General features: G+C 38.6%; 1 protein-coding gene across 1 annotated transcript; it reads right to left on the reverse strand.

Moving 5' to 3' along the window:
* Nucleotides 1-755: 755 nt before the first annotated feature.
* Nucleotides 756-1,760, reverse strand: LOC145797559 (protein FAR-RED IMPAIRED RESPONSE 1-like). Its single transcript, XM_082884941.1, has one exon. It carries the CDS (start codon nucleotides 1,758-1,760, stop codon nucleotides 756-758), a length of 1,005 nt encoding a protein of 334 aa, XP_082741067.1.
* Nucleotides 1,761-12,009: the final 10,249 nt, after the last annotated feature.

Consider the following 12,009-nt stretch of genomic DNA (forward strand, 5'->3'; position numbering starts at 1 on the left):
TCCCTCTCTTCTCTCTCGGTCGGCTATGGCAAGGAGGAAGGCTGAGCAAATGTTTTGATTTAAGTGTGTACAAGGCTCAACATGTGGGAGGTAGTGGCCACTAAGTGGTCTAATGGTAATTAAGTCAAACTTAAGCAATTGATCAATATTTAATCTGATTTAATCATACCTAATCAGTTTTCAGATAAATACACCGTAAGATCACATTAATTATGAGGATCATAAAACATCAATCAATTCTCGGTTTGGCTGCCGATAAGGCCTTCAATTAGCAGTTTAAACATAAAACGTGAACAGATCAAGTAAACAATCAAACACATAGAATACAGATTAACACATATACTCAGTCAGTTCAGTTCCAGTTTTCAGTCAGTCAGTTCAGTACTTTAATCAGTTCAATTATCAGTCATAATCAGTTCAGTTTGACGGTAATCAATGTTTATCGGTAAGCAGTGATGAGGGTTATTACACATGCTTTCACTTCGTTGTATTGTTGACATGCCAGCCCAAAAAATGTCTTTGACATATACAGGAACCCATCGATGCCACTCATGATATAGTACCCCCAACCACTCATTATCATAAAGATTGAATTTAGTAAGCATCTATTTCTATTTTTCCTCAAATTCATCTCTTGTCAAACAATCATAAATTGCATTTTGCATAGCCAACTTTATGGGTTCATACTGAGCATATCCTTTCAACTTCTCCGGTATTTTCTTCATTACATGCCATAAGCACCATCGATGCCGGGCCTATGGAAAGACAATTTCTATAGCATTTTGCATAGCTCTGCATTGATCAGTTATGATAGCTTTTGGAGGATTATTTGACATGCAATTTAACCACGACTTGAATAGCCAAACAAATGTGTCGGTGTCTTCACTAGATAACAATCCACAACCATGCAAAATAGACTGTCCATGTTGATTGACTCTTACAAATGGAGCAAATGGCATGCCATATTTGTTCGTCAGATAAGTTGTGTCAAATGAAACAACATCTCCAAATGATTCATAAATAGCCCGACTCCTTGCATCAGCCCAAAACAAGTTTCTAATGCGAAACTCCTCATCAACATCAATCACATAAAAGAATTTCTCACTATGTGCTTGCATCCTCATAAAATAACTTTGAAGTGTTTCGGCATCACCTTCACCAAGCCTTAATCTTCTAGCTCTATTAATGTAATTTCTTGCATCTCGCTTATCAAATGTCAATGACTCGTATTCTCCCGCTTCAATAACCATTGAATGATAGTTCCTAGATACCCCAATCCCTGCTTGATCATTGATTTCTAATCTTCTTTTCACAGGAGTACGAATTTTCTTATTCATTGCAAAATGACGAGAGTTGATGGGAATCAAATCATGATTATGCTTAAGGTTAACTGCGGTTAACATATATGTCCCATTCTTTTGTAGAGTACCTCGTACCCTTGTTTTGCAACCAATTTTTGTAGACAAAGATGGCTTCAAAGGGTTCACTTCTGATTTCTTTTTTCTCCCCCCCGCTCGAGAACATTCAATTGCAAAGTTTTTTAATTCACCATCATCTTCAAAATGTTGTGCTCTATGAGCTATAGAAAAGCCAACATGCTTAGCATATGTGGCATAAAATGTGTACACTTCTTCCCTTGAGTTAAAACACATACTCTTCTTAGGTTCTTCAACTTGCTTTTGAGGGGGTCGAAAATCATATTCAACTTGTTCACCCTCATTTACTGAAGGATTGTCACCACCATTTGAATCAACCTCCATTATATGAGAATCAAAAATGAAATTCAAATAGAATGATTTTAGAATAATTATTTTATAAGATGATTGGAAACTTTGAAACTGTTATGAAACTAATAATTTTAGCTGATAATAAAATTGAAATGTCTGTATTTTTTATTAGTTTTAGCTGTTGAAATGTCTGTATTGCCACAGATGTTGAAATACAGACATTAGTTTCATACATTTCAACATTCAAATTAGTTTCATTATGAAACTAAGAAATACAGACATTAGGTCTGTATCGCCACTGTATTTCAATTATTATCAAGAAATACAAACATTAGGTCTGTATCGCCACTGTATTTCATCTTATAAAATACAGACATTAGTCTGTCTAAAATTATTATCAAGACAAACATTGTATTTCAATCATCACAGATGTTTCATTATGACTTAGTTTCATAAGACAGACATTATGAAACTAATAAAAAATACAGACATTTCAACATTCAAATTAGTTTCATTTTAGCTGATAATAAAATGTGTGGTGATATAGATATTATGTGTACATTATTAGTTTCATTTTCAATTTCAATTTCACAGAGATTGATCAATGTATGTAGATAGAGAGGGAGAGGGAGAATGAGGGGTTTTCGAGTAACATTACCTGACAAAATGTTATCGGAATGCGATCGAAGATCCGTAGAGCGAGATACAGAGAGTTATGGCTGGAGAGCTATGGTCGACAGAGGAGAGCTATGGTGGACGCACGATGGAAGATGGAAGATGGAAGAGGGAAGACGAACAAGGACGGGGAAGAAGGAGAGCTATGGCTATTCCCACTTTTTTTTTAGTCTTTGTTTTCAGTATATTTTTTTTGTCTTTCAGGTGTGTGTATCACACCTTCTTCATTGTGCAATTCTTCTTCACATGACTTCAGCAGGTGCCACCTCAGAGGGGGTCGAGGGGGTTTGTTTTTTAGGGGGTCTGTATCGCCACTGTTAAAAAAATTATACTAAGAAATTTTTTAGTTTGTTACATTGGAGTGTTACATTATTGGAGTGTTACGTTCTTATTCGTGATATGAGATTTGTTCTAGAAAGAGAGAAAATCCAAAACTTCTGTAGTGTTGATTGGAGAAATCCGTTTTTATCTCTCGAAAATTAAATCCAAACGTGTAAGTGACTATTCTTTTATGTAATTTTCACTTTAATGACACATTTGGGTTCATAAGAAAATAGGGAGGACTAAACCATTCACAAAATTATTTTTTGAGATTTATTGATACTTCACTTTTAAAAAAATAAAGATAAATAAAGCCTTGTTTGGTAGGTACTGATTTAGACCTTTTTTTTTATTTTTTTTGGGGGGGGGGGACTTTTCAACGCCAGTAAAGACAAAATATTTTTTTTAAAAAAATGGAAATTCTAACCTTATTTTCAACTATAAAAAAAAAAAAAGCTTTCAATACTTTTTAGTGTAAAATGTAAAACCACTGGAAATTGTTTTTGAATGTTCAACAAAAAGAAAAGAAAAAAAAAAAAAAAGTCATCAAAGGGAGCAAACTCTTTATATGGGATTTTTATATTTTTACATATTACTTGAAAAGATAAAATTAACTTAAAAAATAAATTATTACAAAAAATAAAAAAATAAAATTTAGTCTCATCACTTTATATTTTAACCGTTTATTAAAAAAAATACCAAACAAAATCTAGACTCATAATATCAAATGAATTGAACTGGTTGATCACAATATAATTTGAGATTAAATTAATTCTTTTTTTTTTTTTTTATCTTCATATATAAATAAATATTTTCTAAGAATTACGATTATAACAAGCAACATTCTATTTAAATTTTAGAGATTTTCGCTGCCTTTGGTTAGGTTTTTAATTTTTTTTAAAAATTAAATATTGATTCAGTAAAAAAATAAAAAAATATTTATATTTCTATATAATTTAATCTTTTTGGGATAAAAAATAATTTTAAAAATATCTTTTAATATTTATTTTTATCAAATTATTTTCTTTTTTCTCAAAAAAAAATTAGAAAACATTTTTTTGAAATTTTATTCTACCATTTTTTCAACCTTTTAGCGCTGTATATTTTTAATGGGTTTGGCTTCTCTAAGTGGCATATGAATTTAAGAGAGCATTTGAATTTGGTAGGTCCATTTTGAAATCAATTTCGATGATTCGAACCGTTTACTTTTTTAGATTCATTGAGTAGAATATTCATACAAAATTCAAGATAATTGAATATCGATAGATATATATTTAAATCATATTTATTTTAAAAAAATAAATGATAAATATAATTTCAAGAATAATTATTCATTTTTTGTAATATAAATTTAATTTAAATATATAATTATCGATATCGGAACATCTTAGTTTTTTACATAAATATTTCACTTAATAAATTGTAAAAAATAAACGATTTAGATAAAAATAGAATCTATGATGGTGTGTGGGTGATTTTCCGACCACACTGCCCGCTTAGTAATCAGCTGGAGAGCACTGGCAGAATAGATGGCACCTGACTGACCTGTAACAGAAATATAAGAATCCCGCGGTGGTTTCGACCACCCGGGGGCACTCTGACGATCAAGTCAGTATATCTCTCAAAGATAAATCAAATACTAAACTCACAAGTTTGAGTATCAAAAACATACCTCTGACCCATGGGGGTGCCTCTCTTTTATAGCCAATACAATCCTAGTCCCAATAGGAGCCTGGCCCTAATGGACTTAGGATTACTGCTAACTTGAGACTCCTAGTGAGATTAGGATAAACTCTCTAAGAGTCTTATCTTTACCCAAACTGAAGTCTTCTCCCAATCTAGGACTCTTGTCCATATCCAAGTTGAGTTCCCTCTTCATTCTAGGACTCTTGTCCCTTATCCGCTTATCTCGGTTTTCGATATCTTCGGAGGCAACCTCGGCCTAGCCGAGATGACCTCGGCACAATGACCAAGACACGTGGCACTTCGGCTGACACATCGGCGTCACCTTGCCACGTGTTGGTACTCAGAAAATATATCCCCACAACTGCCCCCTAGGTTCTATTACCTCGGCATTCTGAGGTGATGGAACCTATATCGATATTTCGATATTCCTTTTCTGAGTAATGACTCAAAAATTGTTTTAGCCGAGATAATCCACTTTCAGCCGATGTGTTCTCTTCGGAGAACAAGGTTTCAATCGTACTTTTATACACGCATGAGCTGTCATGCATATCTAACTGTTCCCTTCACGTGCTTTGTCTTCATTGGAGCGTGTCGGTGACGCGCCTGAAAGCTGTCTGTCATTCGTCTGCGCCGTCTGACGCGTGCGTTGCTCTAGGCGTAATAATTGCCCTAATTTTGCCGCCGTTTCAAATTTTTGACAAAACTCTTCTTTGCCTCTATTTTTCCTTCACTTTTTCATTCTGACTTCTTGCTCTTTCTCTCTCTGAAAGCTCTTTCTTCTTCGGATCTGCCATTGCTTCGATCTCCCTTCTGGAACTGTTCTTAATCTCCCATTCTTGCGAAGCTTTCTCCACTGTTGCGACCGATTTCTGGGTTCGGCGAACATTGCCTCGGCTTCATTTGTTCTGGTAAGATTCTTTCCTTTCACTCTAAAAATTTTTTTCATGAGCTTTCGTCTGTCTGTTGTCATTGTTGCTTTTGTTCGAAGCCTTGGATTTTCTTGTATCCTGGATATTGGCTATATCTTGAACTTTTGTACTATTTTACCATTTTTCTTGCCACTGTTCTTGATTCTGAAACTATGTCTCTATTTTCTGTTTTTCGTATCTGTCCCAGATCTGTGCCTTCGATTTTGTTCTTTGTAGTTCCTTAGCTTGGGATTTGTGTGTAGAACCTTCAATTTTTTTTAGGGAAAACTGAAACAAGCCTTATCAGTCCACTCCTAGTTCTTTGCCGAGGTTCTTGCAACCCTTCTCTAAACGTCCATCTTCTGAAACACATTCTTCTTTTGTTAAGTTGACGTGATGGGTATGTGGAGGCATAGGGTAAATACCCCAACAAAACTAGAATACTTTAGGCAGGAATTCTCTATCCCAGCCGATGTTCACCTTAAGCTAGCTGGGGATAGCGACACTATCATGCCCACAGATCATACAATGCCTTTTCCTATAGTAGCTTTCACCGAATGTGGACTTCGGCTTCCACTTGATCCCCTGTTTCGCGAAGTTCTTCATTTCTACAAGCTGAACCCCATGCAACTTACTATCAATTCCTATAGGGTGATTAATGGTATCATAGCCCTAGCTAGGCAGGAAAACCTCAGAATCACTCTAGCCGACCTTCAATATTGTTATACTATGTGCCCTCTCGACCTGAAGGATAAGGGTTTTGTCTATTACCTTAAGCCGAGATCTACCCAGTACAAAATTGTAGCCGACCTCCCAGACTCCAACAAGGGGGCTGGAGATGATTTTGTCATTGCTTCTGGAAATTGGAAATTTGGCCCAGATGAAGATGTCCACCTCTACCCTCTTCCTCGAACAATTACAGATGGCAAGAGTAAGAGCCCTGAGTCAACACTTAGTTGTTTTTATTTAAGTCTTTAATACTTTTTGTTTCTGACGTCTGTTTTTTTGTCCTGCAGATCTTCATCAGCCACCGAAAAATTTTCGTCAATCCTTCTTCCCAGGAACAGATCTGAAAACACTCCTTAACCTTCCAATCCATAAACGAAAAGCCCACTGTTACTAAACTTCATCCCTACATATAAATCCACTTTACCCGACGTCCCAAGAAAAAGGAAGAAGAGCCTTTCTCCACCCACGGCTACAACTTTAACTGCTTCTACATCCCGAACAGACCAAGAGTCTACATCTGACCCAGCCGATCTTCCATCAACTTCGGCCCCCTACTTAATACCAATTCCAGAACGTAAACGTTGACGAAGGCTTGTAAAGAATGCCGAGATGGTTCATCCAAGGCCTGTCGTTCAAGACCTTCTCGCCGACCTTCCAACTGACGCCGAAGCTGCGCCAACGCAATCAATGCTCCCACCAAAGCCAAAGAGAGTTAAAAAGGCTCAGCCCAAGGCCAAGGCTATAGATGCCGAAGCTGAGGATGCTTTGCCTATTTCTAAGCTGGCAGAAAGCAGAAAATTAACCTCTGCTTCCACCAAGAGGTCAGCTGAGGGCCAACCCTCAGGGTCTACACAATCAAAGAGGCCAAGGTCATCGTCTGCGACGACCTCGGCGTCAAAGAAGCCCGATGTTCCATGGGCTCCTGAGCTAACTCTGGAGGATAGGCCTATCATGGCCAGTGAAAGTGCCGACGATATTAACGTTGGTGTCGCCCTCAGCACTGCTCTTCTGCTTCCAAATGATTTGGAGCGAAATGCTAAGCTTAGTGAGTATGAGAATTATGCTCTCATGCTCCAACATTCTGTTCAGGTAAGCATTTCTGTTTGCATTTGTGTTTTTTCCTTCTGTTTCTTACTGAGAAAATTTTCTGACACTTCTGTTTTCTTTCAGGCTATCCAACACGCCCATTCATTTTCAATGCAATCCTTTGAAAATCGTCAAAGATTGGTTGATATGAAGAGGGAGGCGTCCTCTCTGAAGAAGGAGATAAAGTCTCTTGAATCAAAAATGAAAAAACTGGAGGATCAGGCCGAGACTGCCACTAAAGTCCAAACTTTAGCTCTTGAGAAGGCCGAATCCGCTGAGGCCGTTAAAAAAGTTGCTGAAGCTGAGAAAAGAGAGACCGAGGCTAAGAGGGCCCAAGCGGAGAAAGAACTCCAGCAAGCTCTGGCCACCAAGGAGGCCGAAGTCAAAAAGGCCGATGAAAAGGCCTATGCCCAAGGTATGGCCGACGTCGCAGAAGATTATAAGCTTCAAGTCAGGCAGGCATGCAACAGGGGATTTTCCCTTGGTTGGATGTCCCTGATAAAGAAGGTTGATCTCCCTGTTGACTCGCCCCTTCGGAATGCTGATGCCATCCCCCTACCATTTCCTCCTCCAAGTCAGGCTGAAAACGAATCAGAGACTGAGGCCGATGTCGAGGATGAGGATGGAGAAAAAAATGAAGATGAAGCCTTGGTGAGGAGACCCAAGGATGCTGTTGAAGCCAAGTCCCTTCCTCCTGCTGAGCAAGTTATGGATCTAACCCTGGATGAGGAGGGTGATGAGGTGGGGGAGGCACCTAAGGAGATTGTCATCGGTTAACTATCATCCGACCTTCTTTTGGCCGAAAGAAATGTGGATAATACGCTGGCTGAGATTGATGCTGAGATTGAAGCAGAAAGGGTTGCCGAGGAGGTTCCACCAGAATCGTCCGAGGTCCCAGTTCTAGCAGCGGCTAATACTGAAGAATCTTGAAAAAATGTCTTTTGTACCTTTTTCCTTCTTTTTCTGTTTTTTGCATTTTGTACTCTTTTAATTTCTGGATAATGCAAAACTCCTTCTTATGGCTGACGTGGCTTTTTCAATATGTAACTGCAACTGTTCTTCCTTTGGATGTTTTAATCTTGTGATGTTCTGTTGACTGCTTTTGCATAGTCTTGTACTTAGAAATTTTTTTTTTTTTGCATGCTTCTTCATGTTGCTTCCTTTGTGCAATCTTCTCGGGGTTTCATACCTCGGGTATAACTACAAAACTTTTACTTCGGCAAGATACTGACCTGCAAACTTTTTCATAAAATTTAACAAGTATAAAACATATATTTCTGAATGTAAACTTTGCAAGTTTCTTCTCAAGTAAGTTTTCAAACAGTAATCTCGATCTATCCTACTTGTAAATTGCTACAAATTTCAACAAGTAGTGAACAATATACTTAGCCTTTATTTCAACCTGTAAATTTCTGTATACCTCAGCGGGTGATCATATGTCGGCTTAACATAAACTTGTAAATTGCTACAAATTTCAACAAGTGTTAAGTATTTTCCTTAGGGTTAAGCAACCCACATATTGCTATGAGAACTTAAGCAATAACCTCGGCTTAACTTCAACTTGTAAATTGCTACAAATTTCAACAGGTGAAGATAAGGAATCAGCTTAATTCCAACTTGTAAATTGCTACAAATTTCAACAAGTGAATTAAGGAATAATCTCGGCTTAACTTCAACTTGTAAATTGCTACAAATTTCAACAAGTGAAGATAAGGAATCAGCTTAATTCCAACTTGTAAATTGCTACAAATTTCAACAAGTGAATTAAGGAATAATCTCGGTATAACTTCAACTTGTAAATTGCTACAAATTTCAACAAGTGAAGATAAGGAATCAGCTTAATTCCAACTTGTAAATTGCTACAAATTTCAACAAGTGAATTAAGGAATAATCTCGGTATAACTTCAACTTGTAAATTGCTACAAATTTCAACAAGTGAAGATAAGGAATCAGCTTAATTCCAACTTGTAAATTGCTACAAATTTCAACAAGTGAATTAAGGAATAATCTCGGCTTAACTTTAACTTGTAAATTGCTACAAATTTCAACAAGTGAAGATAAGGAATCAGCTTAATTCCAACTTGTAAATTGCTACAAATTTCAACAAGTGAAGATAAGGAATCAGCTTAATTCCAACTTGTAAATTGCTACAAATTTCAACAAGTGAATTAAGGAATAATCTCGGCTTAACTTTAACTTGTAAATTGCTACAAATTTCAACAAGTGAAGATAAGGAATCAGCTTAATTCCAACTTGTAAATTGCTACAAATTTCAACAAGTGAATTAAGGAATAATCCCGGTTTATTCTTTGCCCCCAATGTGAACTTGAGTTTAACTTGGGTTCACATTAATTACATTTTCAATAAATAACAATGCATAACTTTATCAATCATATGTGTTGAAAGAATTCTGAAGAGACTTTACTGATGACGTCGATCAAAAAATGATGCACATCTTAATGATAGAAATATTTCAAATTACAAGTATTCCAAGGTCTGGGTAGTGCTTTGCCCTCATTATCCTCAAGTCGACAAGCTCCATTGCCTAATACTGAAGTAATTCTGTAGGGTCCTTCCCAGTTTGGGCCAAGCTTGCCTTCCCTGGGATCCTTCTTGTTCCCGACGACTTTCCTTAGTACTAGGTCGTCGACTTGAAAATCTCTTGGATTAACCTTCTTGTTGTAAGTCCTGGCAAGCTGTTGCTGGTATACTGCAAGCTGAATTGCAGTTTTCTCTCTTCGTTCTTCCAACAAATCCAGATCTCGGGCTAAGAGTATGTCATTGGTGCCATTTTCTACTCCCTGGGTTCTGATCCCTGGGATGCCGATTTCCAATGGGATGACTGCTTCTGTGCCATAAGCCATGGCAAAGGGGGATTCTCCCGTTGATCTTCTCGACGTAGTCCGATATGCCCAAAGTACATTGGGCAACTCGTCTACCCACTTTCCTTTTGCTGCCTGCAGCCTCTTCTTTATTCCGTCCAGGATTACTTTGTTGGATGCCTCTGCTTGCCCATTGCTTTGAGGAAAACTTGGTGTTGAGAAATAATTCTTGATTTTGAATTTTGCACAAAAGTTCTTGATGAGCTTGCTGTCAAACTGTGTTCCGTTGTCGGCAACTATTGCTCTTGGAATCCCAAATCTGGTGATGATGTTTCTCCATATGAAATTCTTGACGTCCACATCTCGGATTTTTGCAAGAGGTTCTGCCTCTATCCATTTTGTAAAGTAGTCTGTTGCTACCAGCAAGTATTTTCTCTGCCCAGTTGCCTGGGGAAGTTGTCCAACTAGATCCATGCCCCATTGGGCAAATGGCCAAGGGCTGGATACTGGGTTCAGGTCAGCAGCTGGCTGATGTATCAAAGGTGCAAACCTTTGGCATTGTTCGCACTTCTTTACATAGGCTTCGGCATCCTTTTGCATGTAGGGCCACCAATACCCCTGGGTAATTGCCCTGTGGGCTAATGATCTGCCCCCCGTATGGCTTCCACAGATTCCTTCATGAATTTCGTAGAGAGAATCTTCAACCTGCAAAGGATGTACGCACCTTAAGAGCAGTCCCGTGAAGGACCTCCTGTAGAGATGGCCTTCTGCTGTTAGACCGTATCTGGCCGACTTCAGTCTAATTTTATGTGCTTCCTTATGGTCTTCTGGCAGCTTCCCCTCTTTTAGGAATGCAATGATTGCATCCATCCAGCTTGGTCCCAAGTCCACGCACATTGCTTCTTGTTCGGTGTTCTGTTTATCTATGCTTGGGGCCGACATGTAGTCGATCATAATTGTCCTTGTTTTTCCAGTTTGAATTGAACTGGCCAGGTTAGCCAACGCGTCGGCGTGGGTGTTGTCATCTCGGCCAACTTGGAGTAATCTGCAGTTCTGAAATAGGGCTGCCAGTCTAATGACTTCCTTTGCATATGCCGACATTCTTTCGTCCCTGGCTGCAAATTCTCCTGTTGACTGGTTAACAATGAGTTGTGAATCACAAAAAACAATTACCTCATCTGCTTCTGCTGCTGCTGCCAGCTTTAGCCCTGCGATTAATGCTTCATATTCTGCTTCATTGTTTGAGGCTTTGAATCCCAAATGAATGGACTGTTCTACTATTTCTCCATCTGGAGATATCAGCAGTACTCCTGCCCCTGCTCCCTGGCGGTTTGAACTTCCATCGACAAATAGTTTGAATGAATCGCCGATGTAGATGCTGCAGGGTCTGAGCTTCTCTTTCTCTTGCTTTTTATTCTTTGGCTGGGATTCTTTTTGCTTGTTGGGATAATGCTCATCTTGGCTCGACGGAGCCCGATGTGCGATGGCTTCAGGTGTGAGTTCTGCGACGAAGTCGGCCAAAACTTGGCCCTTTATTGCTGTTCTCGACCTAAAATCCAGGTCAAACTGGCCCAGGGTTACTACCCATTTTGCTATCCTTCCTGTTAAGTCTCCTTGTTGCAACAAGGACTTCAGTGGGTGTTCTGTTAGGACCACAATCTTGTGTGCCTGAAAGTAATGGCTCAATTTCTTTGAAGCCATTACTAAGGCCAGCATTAATTTTTCCAGTGGTAGGTATCTTGTTTCTGCGTCGGCCAGAGTTTTACTTACATAATAGACAGCCTTTTGCTCCCCTTTTTCCTCTCGGATTAGTACTGCACTGACTGCGTGTTCTGAGACTACTAAGACCAAAAACAACTCCTCTCCTGGAACTGGGTTGGAAAGAACCGGAGTTGAGGTCAAGTACTTTTTTAGGTCGGTTAAGGCATCTTCACATTCTTCTGTCCATAGGAACTCTGTGGCTTTTTTCACCAGGTTAAAGAAGGGTCTGCACTTATCTGAGCTTCTGCTGATGAATCTGTTTAGGGCTGCGGCCCTTCCAGTAAGCATTTGAAC

The sequence above is a fragment of the Camellia sinensis genome, chromosome 8, assembly GCF_055761805.1.
Source record: "Camellia sinensis isolate YWXY chromosome 8, ASM5576180v1, whole genome shotgun sequence".
NCBI classification, from domain to species: Eukaryota; Viridiplantae; Streptophyta; class Magnoliopsida; order Ericales; family Theaceae; genus Camellia; species Camellia sinensis.

Excerpts from the sequence above, each read along its gene's own strand:
- LOC145797559 (XM_082884941.1), bottom strand. The coding sequence starts at position 1,760 with ATGGAGGTTGATTCAAATGGTGGTGACAATCCTTCAGTAAATGAGGGT.